Below are 20,796 nucleotides of genomic sequence, written 5' to 3'. Positions count from 1 at the left end.
TCACATACTGAGCAGCTTTCTGAATCTTGCAAGACTGTCATTTTCATTGCATCTAAAAACCTCTTCGTTGTAGACATACAGACAAAAGGAGAAAACCTTGTTCAGAACAGATTTTTAAAGCAATATAAGGGGCAAATGGCACTTCCCAATCCTCACAGTCACCTTTTAACACCAGACATAAACAAATTTCAGAAAAAACATGGCTGAGCTGATATTTCCATAGAAAGTAGAGCATTAGGACAATACAACAAGTCTTTGGTGGTGAGTGGGGCAGGAAGGATTGTCCTGCGAGATACTCAAGGTTATGCCTGTTGCAAGTGCATCCAAGTTGCTTAGTTTTCCAGCTGGCCACCTGCCATGGAAAACTCCAAGCTCAACATTCTCTCATGGCTGGTGTTAGCTGCTTTTTCAGCCCACAAGATCTAAGATATTTATTTCCCATCCCTTGATCTGATAAGGTTTGAAAGGGAAACTTGCTGGTAAACTTGTGATTTAGTCTTGATCAGATAGTCAGTACTGCTGACTAGATTAATTCAGAAGGTACTTTTTTATTGTCAGTGTCTATTCTAGTTTTGCAGATGTCCTGTGTAAACAAAGCCAGTTTGAGGTTTGCAGACTGAACTGCTGAGAACAGAGTACGGGATGGGGCACAACAACAGGGCTGGGCATCGTTCCTGGTGACGTAAAAACATCCAGTTGCTCTGAAATTCTGATGTTAGTTCAAAATGCCCACTGAGAATAAATGGGATAAGTTGCTAGTGATTGCCCTGAATCTTGGACCCATCCCTCCCTTTCCAGCTTGGGATTTGTTTGCAGTGAGGCAGGAGTGCTGTGTGCTTGGCTGTGCTGGGAATGAGGCGCTGGGCTGGCGTGTGTCCGTTCAGCTCCATGGAGAACCTCCGGTGTGGGAGATGAAAGGGCTCTGGCAGCAGCTCCAGACAATGCATTCCCTTAGACAGTTGGCAGGGAAACAGGAAGGAATCCTTTCATGGGATGCTTAGGAGTAGGTCTGTCCCCCAGTCGTGCCAGGACGAGTGTGTGTGAGCTGGGCTCGCTGCTGAGGTTGGATGCAGCAATCAGACTGTTCCTGTTGTTTAAACACATTCTTCCACATCAATTTGGTGTGTATATATATATATATATTTATATATTTATATATCCCCCTTCCATCTGCTCCCTGAACCTTGCTAGCTGCAAGTCAGTCAAGGGTAGGACGTGCTAAATCACTGTGGCTAATGTTGCAAGTCTGGGTAAGGAACTTTCTAATTTTCTTTTTTTAAAGCATGTTTGTGTTGCACTGTGCATCTTTGTGTTTTCTTTGTGGCCAGTGCTGTTTTCTCTGCTCTTTGCACCTGTTTTTCTTCCAGTCCTTGCAAATCTGGGGAGCAGGAACAACAGTGATGAACACAGTAAGTAAAATCAAAATAATAGGGATTTTTTTGTTAATGTTTCTTGAAGCTTGTAGGATGAGCCTGCCTTAGTCTATTAACAACCTCTCTTTCCTGCTGGAGGCACTGCTACTGGTGTGCATATTTGAGACAAATGGACAGAATTGTTAACATAATACCAAAAGTGATTTATCTCATCTACATCCTGTTGATGTAGAAACACGTAGAATTTCAGGAAAAAATGTAACTTCATTTTTTTCCTTCCAGCACTTGGAGAAAGAATTGCTGTATTTGGCTGCTGGGAAAAGCTAACACATGTTAAGAGTTGCCCTTCAGCTCAAGAGCTCTGCTCCTGCTAGGAGTGTTTCTTAGCTGTGGCTGGAATTTCAGTCCCAGGGATCCACAAATCCTATCACTGATGTGGGAGCTCAGATTAGCCTAAACTTTTGGGGGAGAATTCAGTATTTGTTATCTATTATTCTCCATGTGCTGCAAATCATACAGACTGACCCTGTGTCATCTAGAATGAGTTCATAAAACTCATCCTTTATGTACAAAGTTTTCATTGTCCATTTGTGCTGAGCTGACAAATGATGAATTTTTAAACTGTTTTCAGGTTTTAACATCTGATACCCACACTGCATGACTGGGCAATAGAAAAAAGGGGTAATTTTTAGAAGTTTGGAACCATATGGTACTTTTTTGTAGTTGGTATGTTGGTAGGGTACAGATAGCAGCAACTTGGATAAGCACTGGAGTTGCTGGAGGGGAGCCAGGAGCTCAGTCTGTTGTTAAGGAGGAAGTAAAATAACACTGGAGAGATTTGATAGTTGGAATTCTGTATGGCTTAAATATGAAGAAGTGGTTGGTCTCTGCCTTGGAGCTGGTGATGGAATGAAAAATTAATGTTTGTCTTGTGTCAATAAATTTCAGTGCCCAGACAGGATGTAGAACAGAATTGTGGTGTAATGGGCATCAGCTTTTTGGGGCAATTTAGGTTATTTCAGCATCCTCGGAGGGAATTCTTAACAAGCACAGACTTGCTCACCTCCTTGGAAAATAATACTTAATTCATCAGCTGTCACTGAGAAAATAACAGCCTTTGCCTCCAGTAAATCCATGCCCTGCTACCAGTGAGGCTGAAAAGAAGTGCAGATTTGGAAGTAATCTGCTGAAGGACCCTGCTGGTTTGGGAGCAGGGGCTTGTTTGTTGTTGCCCCTCATGAGAATTTTAGCCCTTGGACAGAACCTGGGTGTGGAACCTGGAGCCATGGGAGCCATGTCTCCATCCTCACCCCCAAAGGATGTGTATGCTCTGGTGGCAGGATGTTAAACCTGCTTGTTGTGTCCAGTGGGGCTCACTGAGGAAAGGGCTTCCTGTGTCTCTTTTTGCTGATGAGGTTTTGGGTTCTAATTTCCATTCCCAAAAACTTGGCTGGTGTAACATCTCCAACATTTTCAAATGCTTCTCTCCTGGTGATTTTATCCTGCTTGTGCTTGTAACCCTTGCTCTTCATAGGGCCTCTTGCTTTCATAAAACATCTGAAATAGTAACAATCAAACTTCTTACAATCAACAGGTGATTGACATGTCAGAAAACTTGGGGAAAATGGAGTCTTGGTGTTTGAAAAACAAACATTTTGGTTGGAGTTTGCATTCTGTCTGTGTGTCTGTGGCAGCCCTAATGGATGGCACCTTATATAAGGTCAGCTCTGGATGAAATTGCATGTCAGTCCATCCCATTTGTGTCTCTGAGATCTCGGAGCTTGAAGTCTGGGAGATTCCCAAACATCCTTCTGGGATCTCCTGGATTTCCTGTGTGTTTCTCAGCCCTGCTGCTGAATGTTTTACAGCTCCTTTCACCTTTCAGATTCAGCTGCAGCTTGTGGCAGTTACTTAAAGTATCTGTTTTTCTGGGTGTTTTGCTGTGTTTATGAGGATCCTGTTGGATCTGTATTATGGGAATCCTGTTGGATCTGTATTATGGGAATCCTGTTGGATCTGTATTATGGGAATCCTGTTGGATCTGTATTATGGGAATCCTGTTGGATCTGTATTATGGGAATCCTGTTGGATCTGTATTATGGGAATCCTGTTGGATCTGTATTATGGGAATCCTGTTGGATCTGTATCTTATGCTTCCTTGAAGTATAACATTTCCTTCCTGTGTGGTTTAATTCATCATCTGAAACCAGCTCAGACTGACAGGTCTACCTTAAACTGTGCACTCCAAATTTAGCAGCCAGAGACAGAATGGTCAGGAAGGGCTAAATTAATATTATGTCAAAAAGGCCTTTGGACAAGGAAAGGAAAAAAGCCAATTTGGAACACAGGGTCCCCTTTCAAGTCTGGTAGTTCAGAACAGAATTTAGAGGAACTGCTTTTCGGAAGGAAAAGTTTGAAGTGAGCCAGTATTTTAGGGAACTGGACAATGGATGTTTCACTGTCCTTTACGATCTGACCAACAGTCACTTTGAATAACTGGCTGGGGGTTAAAGTGAGAGGTTGGTAAATTCTGCTTTGCAGAACATGCCTTAGTACTGAGTTTCTGTGGGTATTTGAGGGAAATCTGCCTACGATCTGTTGTGCATTTATTTTCATGAAATGAATACTGCTTGGGAACTCTGCCCAAAATGAGCCTATCAATGGCAAAGGAAGTGATGCCAGATTAGTTACAATATTTCTGTGTGGAGATTTCCTATGTACTCCAAATGTAGCCTGAAGGGACAGGGATGTTGAATTCAATTAGTTATTTTCATGGTGACTTATTTGGAGCTGATGTTAAGATGGCATTCACATAGTACAAAATATATGGATTAAAAATTCCTTAATTTCATGGCTTTTGCCCCTTGAGAATGCCTTGGTCAAAATAGCATATAAAAAGTTTTGGAGGACTGTTCCAGGAAGCAGGAGTATATGTTTACATTTTAACTTTCCTCCCTTTCTCCTCGACCAGTCAGTTTTTAAACAAATAGCACAATTTTCTCTGGCTTCACCACCTTTATACTGCAGATAGGACAGTTTAAAAAATAATAATTAAAAAAAATCCAATAGTGATGCTGCATTGTGGAACTTGCGGGCTCATTTTGGGCCTTCTGTTTGTGTTTCTTGATTCCCCCCGTTCCCAGATGTGAGTGACTCATCCTACTGAACAATGGGAACAGCATCTCCTACTCCTTCTCTGGGTCCCAGTTGGCAAAGCTGTTACTCAGAGAGAGGATTTGTATTGCAGAGGGAGAGAGATCAGCACTGGGGGAGTGACTCATCCAGGCCTTTGTGGTAACTCTGGTGTGGGGAGCACGAAGCTGAGAACTGATGGGCTGTGTAAAATTCATAACTCACAGTTCACTCTGCCCTTCCCCACCACTGTCCTGTGCAGGACACCACTTGGGCATCTTGATTTATTATCAAGGAGGGTAAAAAACCACCCAAACCCAGCTAGCTGGGCTGTGTCAGCAGCCACGTAGATGATGGTCATCTCAGGCATTGCTGATAAAACTTCCAAATGTGAAAATACTAATGGACTATTAGTTAAAAATAAATAAGAAATGTCAGTGCACACATGGCAGACTCTGCTGGGATTGTGACAGAGTGGGCCTTCCTGTCTAAGTACTGTGATGGCTGAAATGAATAGTCTTTCAGATCTTAAGAGCATTATTTATGATTGTTGAAATACTTTGTAAAGGAAATAGTGTACTAACAGGGAAATACAGAAGATTTGAGTCACTAATTTCTGAAAAGCTCAGCAACCTTCCGTGAAGGTCATTGATCCAAGGCAGTTTCTCGAGCTGCCACAGTTTTTCTTGCAACACCAGCCTATAAAATCTGACCTGGACCTTATATGTTTGTTTTTTTAAAGTGAACACACCACAATGTGATTATATTTAGGTATTTACATACAGTATAAATACACATATAGTGTATAAATACACATATAGTATAAATAACTTCAGCTTTCGTTTCTATTTTGCTCTTTGAGAGCACAGCTTAAAATAGATGGTGATGCTTAAAAATCTCTTTTTTTTTCACTAGAACCATTAAAACACTGACATTGAAGTCGTCAATCAGCACAAAGATATTTTTAGTATCTGATGAATCAATTGCAAATATTTGTTGCCACTTTTATAGGAAGTCATGCTGGTGAAGCAGAAATAACTGGCTAAGATCTGGAGGGAGGAGAGGATTGAAGTGCTAAGCCAGCTTTGAATGCACCTGAATGGCCAGACAGATACTGGAGAAACACTAAGAATTCACACCAAAAAAGCCAAACCAGCTTCTTTATGGTCAGTGTCTTCAAGAGAAAAAGATAATTCAACATTAGAAGGGCAGCTGATAGTTTATTTTGATAATAATTTGTCTTGAATGGAAAATCTGCTTTGATTTGTATGCTCTTTGTGGGCATGTATTTTTATATACATACATACATATATATGTACACACATTTGTATGGGTTTATAATACCCAAAGCATGAGACAGCTTTGCATAAATAATAATCTATCAATGAAATTCCAAACTGCATTCAAGTGCACTGTGATATAAAGTTAAATAAACTTGACTTCTAGATCTGATTAGTATTGCTGTCTATTTTCCCTGGATGACAAGGAAAAATTAAAATAGAAAGGACAGTTCAGTTAGTATAATTGTTCTGATTAAAAGTACTAATACAGACCAGTTGTCAAACCTGGAGTTTCCATATTTTCCTCATTTAAATACATTCCAGGTTATTCATCAAGTCAGTGAACACTGTCTGCAGTTGAGTGGGCTGCCTCTGGATGGACTGAACTGAACTGCCCCACACACTTCCCAGAACATCTGAGTTTTCTGGGACTCTGACTAAGATGTAGGGCAAGGTTATTGGAGAAGCCTTTGGAACAGGAACTGAATCCACACTTCCACAGGGCATGACACAGGACTTAATCAGGAATCCTTAGAGGAGGTTTTGAGTGTGTGCGGTGGGCTTGGGGTTGTTACTGTTTTGGGAGCTTTTTGGAGGGTGTTTTTCCTCCCTTCATGTTTGTGTGCTTTAATGTTTTGAGCTTTTTTTAACTTCAAACCCTCTGAAGCTTGTTGGGAGTTTGTTGTTTTGACTGGAAACAGATATTTTGATTTAAGTACTGGATGTCTTTGAATTCTGTGCTAGGAGAATATTCAGACACCTTCAGATCTGTCAGACCATGCATATGGTGCTCACACCTGTTCCAGCAACCTGATTTGGTTACCCAGCTCTCCAAGTGTTTTCCAATTACTGCTTGAAATTTCCCAGAGTGAATTGCTTGGCTTAATTGTAGTGTTAGGAAGAGCTGTATAAAAAACTAGACAAGCCTGGTTTTCTTAGAGCACTGCAAAAATGAACACGTATTTTTTTCATTAATCAGTTTATTTTCTTACCTTCTTATAAATGTGCAAAATGTCCAAGTGACTGATGTGTGGGGTGGGAAGCAGGGGAGGCAGAAGCTGTAAATCAGGTGATCCTGCCTGTGTGTCCCAGCAGTTTAAGGCATCCAGCTGTTTCCTGCTCTGCGTGGGAGGGTGGATGGACAGCAAGGGCTCTTAAAGCAACTCAGTTCCTACTAGAAAATAGGAAGAAGCTGTATCAGAGATGGCCCCTCTGCAGTATTTTTGCACATCTAAAGGCATTGTGTGGGACACAGCACAACAGAGGGAGAAGGGGGTTTTTTGTAGCTTCAGTGATCTTTTCTTTTTGGGCTCTCCCGTCTCCTAAACATGACTAATGCTGTACAGGAAGCCCTTTTCTCTTATTCATGCAGTCTGTGATATCTCTTCTGATCCACAGAGTGCCAAAAAATACAGGAAATTACTTTCACCTTATGAAAATTCATGATTGTAAGGAAGCTCTTAGAGCAATTGTTCTTTGGAAACTTCCCCCCTGCCCCCCAAGAAAAAAAAAAGGTAATTCATTCTGCTGGCAATCCACTGTAAATCTTTTGTGGATACATGGTAGTCTTTTGTAAATAGTGTGCTCTGTCTCCTTTATGAAAAGACACTTCCAGTTTTAAATGGTAGGAAGTAATAAGCTGCAGCTCCTTTTTGTCTGTGCCTTGTATTGGGAGCGTGTGCTTGTGTGATACCCTGAATTCTCTGATCTCCAGTCTGATTCCTCACAATGAACTGTTGTCTTGGCATCTGTTTGCAGTTGTACTGGAGGGGAATAATTCTGTTGTGCTGTCCCAAGGCTGTGGTGTCAAGGAGGAGGTGTGGTGTAAAGAATTTAAACTGCTCTTGGAGTCTGAGGTGGTACTTGGAACAAGTTCCATTCTGAATGAGTGACTTGGTGAGGGCACCTACAGTCAGTGTGGCCAGTCCTGACACAGCTGTGATAAACAATGTGTTTTGTTGCCTAAAATTACTCAAAGGCAGCAGGATTTTCCATTTTATCGTTCTCATGACATGGCTACAACTGCAAGACACATGTCCTGAACAATGAGGAATACTTTCTTACTGAACAGATCCTCATCTGAACAAATGCAGGGGAAGTGTTTGAAGGGGAGTTTCACTTCAGCGTAGTCTGCACAAACCTCTTATGCAAGAGTAAATTTTCACACAAGAATAAATTTTCCCTGTAAATATTGTCTATTTCTTCTCAATATAACTGCTGAAGGACTCTGTACAACAAGAGCCAAACCGTTATTAAAACTCTTGAGCCTAAAAGGGAAGCTATCTGTGGAAGAGCAAGTCCTTCAGAATGTTCTTCTTTTCTTTGGTTTGTGACAAGCAAGTCTACCTTAAATCATCACAAATTGTGGGTGACTTAAATCTTTCACTTTTCTAAAGATGTGCCACCCAGTCTAGGATATGCCTTTGTTCACTGCTGTGAATTTTAAACAAAATACCTTGGTTTCTTACAAATGTGTTTCATTTTACTCCCACTCAGTGTCAGTTAACTGCATTCATCTTGCAAGGGGGGGGAAAAAGCTTAATTCTTTAAGTCAAAGAACTGACTTTAATAACACTTCCTTTTCTTTGTAAAGATGTACTGGATAGATTTGAGCATTTGTTCAAATCTTTATTCAGCTTTGATTTTTGTAGACCTAATAGAGAACTGCTTTCAGAAGAAAAACTGCCTTTCCTACACATTAGTAGTATGTTATAGCAGCTGCACTTGGTTATCAGCAGTTTGTGAATTAGGTTCTGTAGTACTTGCATTGTTCCAGCCCCTGAAGTGTATCGGGATGGTGTCCAAGCTTCCACTTGTGGTACTGCTCTGTTAGCCCTCAGTGCATGTTGGAAATTGCAAAGTCTCAGTTCAATTGGATTTGCTCTCCTGGAAACAAGCTCAGTTCCCATCTCTTTCCTTGTCCACAGGGTGAATCGGTGAAATACTTCCTGGATAACCTGGAGCGGATCGGTCAGCTGGTAAGACACACCTTCCCCTTCTGAACCAGAGAGCTCCAGGAGGGCATGGAGGCCTGGCTGTGCAATGATATGGGGTTTTTTTCTTGTTTTTTTAAATACTAATGCATTAAATAATTTCAAGTTTCTTTCTCTAGAAGTAGTAAACTCCAGCCTTATGAAACTGAAACTTAGTGTTTGCTTAATCTTTTCTGACAGACAAGAAATCAGGGAAGTTGTATTTGTGCAGATATTTCCTTTTATCAGCCCTTCTACATATTCTCTGGATCTCATTCACTTTTCCTGGTGCTCTGATGGCTGGTGCTGCTTCAGGTAGCAGAATAGAAGCTTAGCAAAATAAACAGCATTACTGGCACTTGCAGGATTCAAAATCCATAGTGGAAACATCTGTCAGGAGACTTGGAGGGGAAAGAAGGGAGATGATTTTCCTAAACAGTAACAGTGATAAGCTGCTGAAGAACAAATCTCTCTGCAGTGGTAGGTTGGACCACAACTTGTGGTGGATTGTGTTGCTGTACTCGCTGGTCATGGGAGAGTGAACCTGAAAGGAGCATTTCCACTAAAGCTTTCAAGATGGTCTTTGTAAGAGCAATAAACTGTGAAAACCAGATTTAAAAAAAAATCCTTTCAGTGATTACTTGGTCTTCTGCTTTATTGAACACTATTTAAGTGGAAATAAGAAATAACATTGTAGCTAAGAATTTCATATAATGAAAAAATTGACTTCAGCCTGAAAACGAGAGGCTTGAAGGATAAAAATGTGAACAAGTGGATTAGTCCTATATTTTTATTGTATATATCAGGATCTTCTTTAGCTGTTTACCAATGTTGAGCTAAATGGTCAGCAGTTAAGTATTTTAGAGTTGAGTATTCATTGCTCACCTGATAATTTAAAGAGCATGGCTAATTAAAGACTACTGATTTTATCCATCACTTCAGTATTCTGACATTGGACAACATTTTTTAAGGACTTTTTTTGACACTTTTCTCTTTCCTTTTACAGAATTACTTCCCCAGCAAACAAGATATTTTGCTGGCCAGAAAAGCCACAAAGGGGATCGTAGAGCACGATTTCATCATTAAAAAAATTCCTTTCAAGATGGTGGATGTAGGTGGACAGAGATCTCAGCGTCAGAAATGGTTCCAGTGCTTTGATGGAATCACTTCCATTTTGTTCATGGTGTCCTCCAGTGAGTACGATCAGGTTCTCATGGAAGACAGGCGCACAAACAGACTCGTGGAGTCCATGAATATCTTTGAGACAATAGTCAATAACAAGCTTTTCTTTAACGTTTCTATTATCCTCTTCCTCAACAAGATGGATCTTCTCGTGGAGAAGGTAAAGACTGTCAGCATTAAGAAGTATTTCTCGGACTTCAAAGGCGACCCTCACAGGCTGGAGGACGTGCAGCGTTACCTGGTGCAGTGCTTCGACAGGAAGAGGAGGAACCGCTCCAAGCCGCTCTTCCACCACTTCACCACGGCCATAGACACGGAAAACATCCGCTTCGTGTTCCACGCCGTGAAGGACACCATCCTGCAGGAGAACCTGAAGGACATCATGTTGCAGTGAAGGAGAGCAGCCAGTGTTCTGTTACAGTTTTGCTGGAGGGTTAGCTCAAAGTTTTTATCCTTTCTTTATGGCCCTTGCATGTGGTGTAGGACCCGTGCGAATTACTTGGCTCAGGAATGCTGTAAACTAGCCAGTCCAAACAGGAGCTATAGGCCCAAGGAGTCACACATTGATGTTAGCTACTGAATCATTTGGACTAGAAACACTACTGAAACCTGGCCTGGGAGGTTCTGTACCAAGTTTGGAATGCTGAGCAACACAACCACCTTCTGCCTTCTTAGAAAAAAACAAATCTCTGACAAACCGTGGATGGAAGACACTTTGTTTTAAATGAATGCGCTTGTTTTTCAGAGACACTAGTCATACAAACTGCCTTTTTTTTTGTAGTTTGGAGGTGCTGAGTCAATCAAACTAATCTAAACATAATGAGATTGGCAGCTGTATTGGAGAATGTTAATGGAAGTTCTGTTCTTAACCCTTAGGTATATAACCAGATCTTGTGTGTGTTTTCAGCTTTGCCAAGGGTGTAGAATCCACTTACCAAGGTTGGATGCACAGCCCTTGTCTGAAGGTTTTGCCTGAGTCTCTTGAGGCAGAAGTCTAAAGCTGTGTAAGGAATCTTGTGTTGGAGTAAATGGGATGGGGAGTCAAGGCCTCGCTGATACGGAGAAGGGTTTATTTTGCACTACGCATGAAGGTTGTTACATCCCGGGAAAAGTGCTTTCCTTGGTGCAGCAGCCTGTGCTGGAGCACCCAACCACATACCTGCACAGTGGGTGCTCCAGTGAGATGTACTTCATGGAGAGCCAGCACTGTTCCCACAGTGGGCAGTGCTTGTCAAGGTTCAGTATCTCACCTGACAGGGCCTCATCTACACTCAGAAGTTTGAAAGCTGATTAAACTCTTAAGCAAAGGTTTTGGTAGCACAGCAGCTGCTTGATTAGTCCCAACAGCTGACCTTATAGGAAAGCAACACCCTAGAGATCCCAGCTTTTCCAGCTGCACTGATGCATTTGGACAGCAAGACCTTGCTGTAAAATTAACCTTTAATCTGTGTCTTAATGGGATCTTTAGCCTATAGTGATGCACATGTAACACTGAGCACAGCTGAGTTTGGAGTTGCCAGTTTTGGGCGGTGGTTTGTGTGTGAAATGGTAAGAGGCTGTGAATAATGTTGATATGAACTCTGAATTTCCATGTGCTCTCAATCTCTGTCAGGTGCCTTTTTTGTGTACAGACATTGAATCTTTTCTACTGCAGTGGGGTACATGGACAAACTGAAGATATTGTAGTGCTATCCTCTAGGTAACTCTCAAACAGAGTTTACTGTGCAATTTTTGTCATAGTTTTTATCCAAGAATAAAACCTGAAGGGCTGTTTGTACCCATAAAAAGTCAGCAGATTCCCTGGAGTCCTTATCCCCTTTGAGCCTGTAATGGCATGTCAAAACAAGCAATGTTTTACTTCAGCTGGTAATCCCATGGGAAATGTGGTCAAAGAAAAGTCCCGTTCCGTTGTCCTTTCATGTTAATTTGGATAAAATCTGGAATCCGTCTTCCCCTCTGAAGCTTGCAGATGTTCATATCAGTATTTTTGTGTAGTTGCCTGATGCAGCAGGCTCTTGGCTTTCTTTGTGCAGGCTCCAGAGTGGAAAAGCTGTGGCTGTGTCAGTGCTTGTAATGGCCACACCATGGAGGTAAGAAGAGACTGAAAAGTTGCAGATGGGAAAATGTAACTTAAATTTGAGCAATGTTAAACAGGAATTAGTTTCCTTGTAACGAGTCTTATTTTGCCAGGACCAACGTGTCTTTTAAATATTTATTCATTTCTAAGCTTGAAGGAGAAAAATGTTGTGACTCTTAATATTCAGATGGGAGGAAAATCTTAAGATTATTACATTTGAAAAGGTAAATGTTTCAACATGGTGTGATGCAAACAAGTTTACTCATCACATAAGGCTGGTTTTTCTAAGCCCATTTGTTTGGCAGAAGGCTAAGGCTGCTTGCAAAGCTTTCAGATGTTTTCTGAGTTCTTGGTGGTGGCTTTCACTTCACACAAGACACTGGGAAAGAGAAGGCAGTTGTGGGCTGACCTGACTTCTAGGTTGACTTGACTTCAGTTCTTAGTTTGCTGTGAGCTTTATTCTTTCACTAAGTTTTCCAGATGGATGAATATTATGCTTGTTTTCTCAAATAAGTTAAACATTCCCTTTCAACTGTATTTTTTTCTCAAGAATTACCTCAGGTTTTTTTGTCTGAATCTACTGTAGTTTTACCTGGAGGCATAGCATGGAATTTCCTGTTCTGTTTTTCTCTTGATACTCATCCATGGTTTTGTATCCTTAGTCACCTTATGGATTTAAAACTCCCAAGAGACCTAATAATGCAACTTTTATTTGAAGTTACTTTAAATCTGCATCTGGAAAAGAAACAGCATGAGGTGTGTCATATTGAGCTCTGAAGCTTTTTTTTTTTGTATGATATGGCAGTTTTGCACACTAAGTCAGTTTTAGGGAGCCAGTTTGCTCACCTCAGGCCCATTATTGCCTTTCTTTTCAGTGATGAAAAGGGCCTAAATGAGGTGCTGTAACCTGAGGATGAAAATCAGCTCTGTGGGCTCAGTGCTCTCTCCAGTTTGGGTAGTGATGGATCACAGCAGGAACCCAAGATCAGGAAACTCCTGTTGCAAAAGTTAAGCACTTCTCAAGTTTGGAAAGTTGCTGTTCCATGAGTAAAAAGGATGTGGTGATGTGGGGTTTCAGTGTTAGCTTTCTCTGAAAAATACAGTCCACTTCTTGCCACAACTGAGGGGTTTTGTGTTTGGGTTTTTCTTAAGGTAAGTTGTAGTATAATAAAGCCAGAAAATCATGTTATGGTAAATCAGTGAATTGCTAAAGCAGAGCTTAGGTAGGTTAGGTTGTTCTAACATCTCAGAACAGGCTTGGTTGGTTGCTTAGTCCTTTCACCAGAAACAAATAAAAAACTTTATTTTAAGTGACATCCTGGAGAACTTTGCAGGTAAACACAGCTGGAGAGAACATCTTTTTTTGTTAACTTTGTAGGCTTATTGTTCATTTGGCTGGTCAGGAAATGGGTCACAGGCAGGATGATAGTCAAATGGAGACCTTGAACAACTACTTTTTTTGTGAGTGTTTTTTTTTTTTTTTTTTAAAGAAAGAAGCAGCTTTTTGCTGTCCCTTCCCTGACACTCAGGGTCAGTGACCAGTGCTCAGTGATGGAGTGTTGCAGATGGGGTGTCTCAGAAGGACAAAGAGAGGAAGTGCTTCCAGCCTGTGCTTGTGGGAGAGACTTACGTAATCTTGCAGTTTCAGTAGAAAAACTAAGTGGGAGTCATTTATCAAACACTACTTGATATTTGTTGTCCTCAAAACAGGCTTTAAGCTAATGGATGTGTCAGTACCATTCCTTCAGATTGCAGGGCTGTCTTTCTCTGAACAGTTCTGGGATGCATTGCAAGGTGACACGAGGAATTTGGATTAAAAAGCAAGGAATGGCTTTCTGGAAGTGACATATCTAATAGGCACCTGTCACTTCAGAGGAATTAAGTAGTTCTTAATGTTGGAAATGAATTAATATTGGTTATGGAATTGAAGTTACTGGTCACTCATTTTCAGTTTGATACAAAGAACTGATCTTATTTAATATGGCAGCATGGATTATTTGACTTATTGACTTGGTAATATATTTAATTTTTTCAATTACTGCTGTGTAAATCCTAGAAATAGGCATATTACAAGTGTGAAGAGTTCCTGAAGATGACCATTTCGAGGCTTTCTGAGGCAGCTTAAGTGTGAACCTCAGCTGAGCAGGCAGAGTGAAGAGACTGATGGCAAAGAAACTGTAGGGAAATGGAGTAGGAAGTGCTTGTTTGTACATGGCACTGCAGACAAAAATATAATTCCACTCAGAGAGCTAAAAATATGGTATGAAAAGCAGTGCCTTTGGCCAGTGTGTCCCATCCTGTCCATGTGTTGCCCCCCCATCCCCATGGCCCCATTCCCCCTGGGAATTCACTGGTCCTTGGTACTCTGATCTGCAAAGAGCTGAGGATTTGAAGAAATTAAAAGACTAGACATGAAACCAGCAGCTTTCTTTAGTGACACAGCTGCCTTCCACAGAACAGCATTTTAGAAAGCAAGTCCTCTGCTGCCTTTAGATGGCTGTCTTTGTATTAACTGTCTTTTAATTTACATTAACTTATGTTTTGGAGTCTTTCCTATGCATGTACCTCTTCACTTCTGGAAAAAAAGTTGTTCTGCTGCATGGACCTACAGGATTTCTGTAAAAGGCCCCTGTGATTTTCAAGTAGTGGGTTCTGACACCTGACTTAGCTTGGCTTGTGTCATAGAGTTTTCAGGAGTATCTACTGGATTGATGGATGATTTGATGCACACCAACTTGAGAGACAAACAGGATATGCAGCAACACCTCCATACAGTGCAGCTTGTCATGTCAGCCAAACCCTGATCTCTCATGACAAGAACTGTAAGTTTAGTTGTAGCCTCTTTTTTATATCCTTTTTCTAGTATGAAATCACATGGTGTAGTCAGGGGTTTAATATAGCACTGCCAACTCTTTACCTCATACTCTGATTCTGTAACACAAAGTGGTGGGTGGGGTGTTTCAGTAGCAACTATAAAACATCTGTGCCTACTTTTGTAAATGAGTTTTTAACAGTTTTTTAGGGAGTATTCATTATGGATCAGGAAGACTGGCATGGTCTGGGCCAGACTCATCCTGAGTTAATGCTGACTCCACACAGTTCTAGATGAGGACTGTCTAGCCTAGTGAGGAATAATTGGTAAGACAATACAAAACCTAGTGCTTTTTAATGATACCTGTTTTGTAATTAGCTGGAGTGATCTCTGCTTTGTGCTGTGAAGTGGGCACTTCTTTGTTTTAACACTAATCTTTTTTTACATAGATGGAAATGAGTAAAGCCAGGACATTTGAAGCTGAAGGTGCTGCTCTGCTAACCAGGTGATGCTGTCCCTTTGCTCATCTTGGTGGTTGGGCAGTTCAGCTTGATTCTTGATGTTTTTATCTTTCTAATGGCAATTGGAAAGCAGTGGTGAAGTTTGTCTGTGTGTCTATGCTTGTTTTCTTATGGGGTGGGGAGTGTGGAGGTACTAGATTGTCAGTGCTAGTGGTTCTGTGCCTGGCTTGATGAACTCTATCACAGCCCAGCTCTTGGCATATGTCTGAAGGTCATATCTTCTGTCTGGTGTGAAAATATTCAGCCAGAGGGGGGAAAAAAGAGAAGCACTGACTTCCAAGGTGGGCATTCTGGTAAAAAAAGCCAAAGTATGTTGGAAGGGAGCAGGAGAGGGGAGCTGGTTTCTAAACAGATCCCAAAAGCTGATGGTGCTTGAAGACTTGACTATTGAAGTAAAATGCCATCTGCACTGACCCAAAAGCTTTGAGTGACTCCAGAGAGCTATTGGCTGTGAATTAAGAGCAGCAGGCTGGCAAGGCTGGCCCTGCCATTGGAAATCTCTCTTCATCTGTTCATAAGTGGGTGCTAAACCTCAATTTTGACTAAAATACACTATGCAGATCTCTGGCCAGACAGTGCATCTTACTCCTTCCTAACAGCTACTTAAACTTTCTTCAAGATACCAGAGCATGAGAAGGTAAGAGACCTGGGTAAGAGGCTGTTTCCATTATTTGAATAAAAACACCTGATGGAGAGCAAAATTTTTTAAGTAGGACCTGAAAGAGCATCTTCTGAGGGAAGTGACAGATTTGGAGTAGCACAGACTCTCTGCTGAGACTTCCCATCAATCTCTTGTGCTGAGCTCATGTGCAGGTGGTTGGGCACAAAAGCTGAGAGGAGACAGAAGGGAGAAGGGGGATGTGGAAGAGAAATGATCTGTTGGGAGCTCACGAGACTTGGAAAGGTGGTTGGTGGACTAAGGTTTGGAAATGTGTGTTCAAACTCCCATTTGCATTGAAGCCATTAACTCTCTGTAGGATAACGAATGTGGAATGATCTTGAATTGTTGATACACATTAAAAAGCATTTCTGTAGACTCTGCTGAACATGGCCAGTGTTTCTTGCTCTGTGATGGGTTGTCTTGTTTATGGAATCCATATGTACAAAAGCAAACTGCCAAAACACCAGGTTATCTCGTGACATGACCATGTAGCTTAGGAAGCCAAGTAATGTTCTCTTTTATTCTGCAATGTACTTGCTCTCTGGTGCCTATGCATTAACACACATACTATGCAATATCAGTCTTTTTTTAAACCAGTTCACTGCATTGGGCAAGAAAGGCCTGAGTTTAGCCTTAATTTTCTTAACAATTCACAAGAAAGTACTTTAAAAACAGTGACAAACTAAAAGAAGGTGAAAAATGCATAAAGTAAAAGCACAGTTCCAGACTGCTCACATAAGTGTCTTTGTAGCACCAAAACAGCATCCGTGATAGAAGCAGCTACTTGCTGTAATAGCTTCAACTTATGAAAACTGTGTACTAGATAAAATTATATTGTGATGTGTAAAAAGTGTATTTTATAGCTTTGGTGACTTAGTTTACTGTTTTGTATATATGAATTTTATAAATCTATTAAAACTTGACTTGTTATACTGTTTTTGATGGGTTTTATCTTTTCAACAGAGTCTGAAGTGACATTTTTTGCTTTATGCACAAATTTTCTGAGAGAGAGAGATGCTTTTTGAATGAACTGCATGGAACTACAGCTGTTGTGCAGTGAAATCACAGTGTCATCTCTAGGTATCTCCCACCTCTCCACTTCTGGGCTGAATCATTCTTCTGTGTCCTGGAGCTAAGACATTAACCTGTGTAAAACCTGGAGCTCATTCTCTGTAGGTTCCAGGAGCTCCCTGGGACATTAGCACTGATGGCAAGTGCAAGGGGAGGGAGGCACAGCTGGAGTTTGCTTATGTAGTTTAAGCTCAGCAAGAGAAGATAATTAAGCCTGTGGAGTTGGCAGCACCTGTTAGAGATTCCTCCCTGCTGTGCAGCATCTGGTAATAAATAGCCATGGGAACTGTCCTTGCTGCTTTCCCAGTGCCAGTCCCCTCTCTTGGACTTGTTTGTGTGCCCTGGGAACCTTGTACATTGACCTTTGGAGAGTCACCAGTATCCCTGTCATGGCATTGCTATCCTGTGCCAACCAATGCTGCCAGAATTTGAGCTCCAGTTCTTAGGAATGCTCATAACCTTTCCTCACTTGTATTTCAAAAGGTCACATGGCAGATTTTTGTGGCACATCTTAATTGTTCCTTATGTGAACTGTTGATGCCAGATCAATTCCACTGGCTGAGCACAATTTGGGACACTTCATGGAATCTGAAAAGCTCTCAGCAACAGCAGCAGCTCCATGTGATCCCCTTGGCCAGCTCTGTGAAAGCAAATTGGCCCTTTTCAGAGCCAAAATGCTCTTGTGAGATGTCCCTTTCATAACTCAGCTGCACAGATGTTCCTTCATAAGAGCAGAGGCAGAGGCTGAAGCATTTGGTTCTGCAGGTGAGTTTGCTCATTGCCAGTGAATGCCTGTACCCCAGGGAGAGCCTAAACTCCTTATATTTACTTGGAATTCTCTTTCCTGGATCAGCATGACTACCTGTTACTAGAGCATCTTCTCTAATTTCCATAATCCAATACTTGGGAGATAAAAGGAGAAACATGTCTGTTTCCCCAGGGAGAGGCTGCTCTGAAATGCAAAGTGTAGCTTGTATTTTTGCTTCAGTGTACAAGGTGGAAGGTTTGGGGTGGTTATAGTCATATTTAAGTGTTTGTTAGAACTCTTTGAGGAGAGAAATTAAATCCTTGTGGTTTGTAGCTCCAGCCTGGTGTCTCATTATCATGTACAGACCTGGGAGGAAGTTTACTCAGTTACTGATATCAAATTCTTGCCACTTTTTCCAAGACTGACTAGCATCTTGGGAAGCTGCATGGTGTTAAGGGAGGAAGAGTTATGAGGAAGAGTTCAGGGGTTTTACAGAGTAGCTTTCCTTTAAAGCCTCAGCTCTGCACAGCAGAAGCAGACTTCAGTGAAAAGGACCATTTTTAGGGAAGGGAGATGATCACAGCCACAATTAAATCACAAAGTGCTGGACACTGCCAATGAGACATATATGGAAGATGCTGGTTTCTCCTCTCCCACCTTTGTAGTTGTTGTAAGTGATTTCACCCCTAACTAGCAAAGAGACTGGAGGGATTTGTGGGTTTTTTTTCCCTGGACAGTTGTGTTGTGTTCCTGCTCTCTTCACTTACAGAAAGTTCTTGTTTTCAGAGTAGGAGTGGAATGTTCTGCCTGTTTATTCTTGGGAGAAGATATTTGTCTTTACGAGCTCGTAAAGCTATTAAAAGACTGTGTTTTCTGCTCTCTTCGGGATTACAGACTTTAGAAGTTGCTTCAAAACAAGTCTCCTTGAGCTTGGGGCAGAAGGGGTGTGCCTGAGCTGCTTTGAGGGTGGAGGATGCTCCAGGTAGCCACAGGATGGTGTGGTTTGGGAGGTGTTCTGAACAAGAGGAGCCTGACATGAGTCCGTGTTGTGCCATTGCCTTGGACGTCGTTCCATGAAAGCCAACAGCATCTTCAGGAAGGAGGTACCTGGTTGTGCTGGGGGATCTCCTGAAGGTGGGTCGTGTGCAGAACTCATTTCTAGATCATCTCCCTGTCACAATGAGGCACCCACAGGTCATGAGGCAGAGAAATGCAAGCACTGCCTTTCAGGGCTGCCATCCAGAGCCCTGAGCCCCTGCCCAGGCAGTTCCAGGCCAGGCTGCTGGCACTGGTGCCCTCTGGGACCTGCTGGCCCTTCCCACCTGAGTGCCCAGTTCCTTTCCTGCCTGTCTGCTGCCAAAGACTCACCAGATTGTGGCTGAAATGCTGCCCCAAGAACACACAGGTCTCTTGCCACTGCCTGCTGTGCAGTGGAAATCCATTCCTGGACCTTTTCTAACCAACTCCAATCCTGGCTGCTGAGTTAGTTGCAAGTGACTTCTGGGTGTGCATTTATATATAGAGTATCCTACTCCTTGCTAATGGTTGATCCACAGCTTGACCTTCTAAAGTGACTCCTAATTATCTCATCTGTATTTGGGTGCCACAGCTTACTCAGGAGCTAATTAGCTGCAAGTTATGCTGCTGTTCCCAAGTAGAAATATCTCCCCAGAAACCTGCTGCTTAAAATGCAGCAAATCTTATTTAGGAGCTTATCTTTAAATTTTTACTACTTATTCCTCTGTCAGCTGTTTTCTGTTCCTGTAAACTCCAGTACATGCAGAGAAGAGTAGGAATTATGCCTTTGTGCTTTAGTTCTGGTTATAACCTTCATTTTCAAAGTAACCTTGGCCAGACATTTTATTTCTGTGAGACCCAGGTTGCCTCCAGTGTAGGCTGTGTAGTCCAAGTGCAAAGTACTACTTGCAGACCCTGTGCTGTGATTTACAGCAGCAGCACCTCTGGAAACCTTTGCTGGTGTGAACAGTAGCTGCCTCCACGGGAATGTCTGCATGACCAAACCCTGCAGGGTCATATTGCAGGACCCCTTTCCTCCAGCTGCCTGAGGACTTAAAAGTGTTTTTAGCCACTCTCTGCCTTTCCCTGCAAAGTTGCCTCCTGCCTGTGGAGCCTGCTGAGCTGCCCAAGTGAATCTCTGAGTTGCCAAGTTCATTTACTTCTTACGTGGAGCATCTCTGGGCAAGCTGAGGAGGTAAGTGGTGATTCTGTCAGTGATGGTGTCAAAAATATCTGTTTGTGATCAGCAGCAGCTCTTGAGCAGAACTTGGTGCTCTCACAGCAGCACTGAGCTGAGTCTGTATGTGAAGTGTCACAGGCAGTTCCTACCTCTGACTTCTGCCAGCAGTTCATTTGCTTCTGTGCCACCCCAGACCTCTTTGGACTTTTATGATAGAAAAGCACCCCTTTCCCTTAGGCAGAACTGTCAGTGTGAGTTTATGGCCTCTTCCTGGAAAGTTTCTAAAGTTCAGCCTAATAACTCAGTACTGAATCAAGAGCAAGCAAGGCTGAACAGAAAGCAATCTCTTGCTTAAAATAGTAAATCTGTTAAGGCAACGACTGAGCAAGTGCGGGGGCAGTGCATGGATTTGTAATTCAAGCAGGGCTTGTTTGGGAAATTTCTGCTGCTGGGAAGAATGTGTTGGATGAGCAGCCCATCACCTTTGCGGCTGCCAGGAGAGGGCGGCAGCAGCGGCCCCGGCTCAGCCTGGAAAACGCTTCCAGGAATTGCCGTCATCAGTCCCCAAGCCAAACTCCCTTTCTCTCCCTGCATGAATCACGCGGATGTGAAGTGCTTGTGTTTCCGGAATCCGGCTCAATTTTTCACAAGATCCTCTCTTCTACTCACCTGCATGCATAAATCTTAAGGATTTCTCAAAGGCCTCCCAGTGATCCTCTTCCCTTCCCGCTCCACAGTCACATTGCAGGGCTCGTGCGTGGTTGGAGGCC

General features: G+C 42.2%; 1 protein-coding gene across 2 annotated transcripts in view; it reads left to right on the top strand.

Moving 5' to 3' along the window:
• GNA12 (G protein subunit alpha 12) overlaps window positions 1–16,970 on the top strand; it is a 40,625-nt gene extending 23,655 nt beyond the window's left edge. For both annotated transcript variants that reach the window (XM_071570767.1, XM_071570766.1), the window contains 2 exons: window positions 8,713–8,763; window positions 9,764–16,970. In XM_071570767.1, coding sequence (XP_071426868.1) covers window positions 8,713–8,763; window positions 9,764–10,333 — 621 coding nt within the window. In that variant the 3' untranslated portion in view covers window positions 10,334–16,970. The remainder of the gene's footprint in view (window positions 1–8,712; window positions 8,764–9,763) is intronic.
• Window positions 16,971–20,796: the final 3,826 nt, after the last annotated feature.

Source organism: Pithys albifrons, chromosome 16, assembly GCF_047495875.1.
Source record: "Pithys albifrons albifrons isolate INPA30051 chromosome 16, PitAlb_v1, whole genome shotgun sequence".
NCBI lineage: Eukaryota > Metazoa > Chordata > Aves > Passeriformes > Thamnophilidae > Pithys > Pithys albifrons.
The sequence above is the reverse complement of the archived record's forward strand: the minus strand, read 5'-3'. Positions and strand labels throughout refer to the sequence as shown.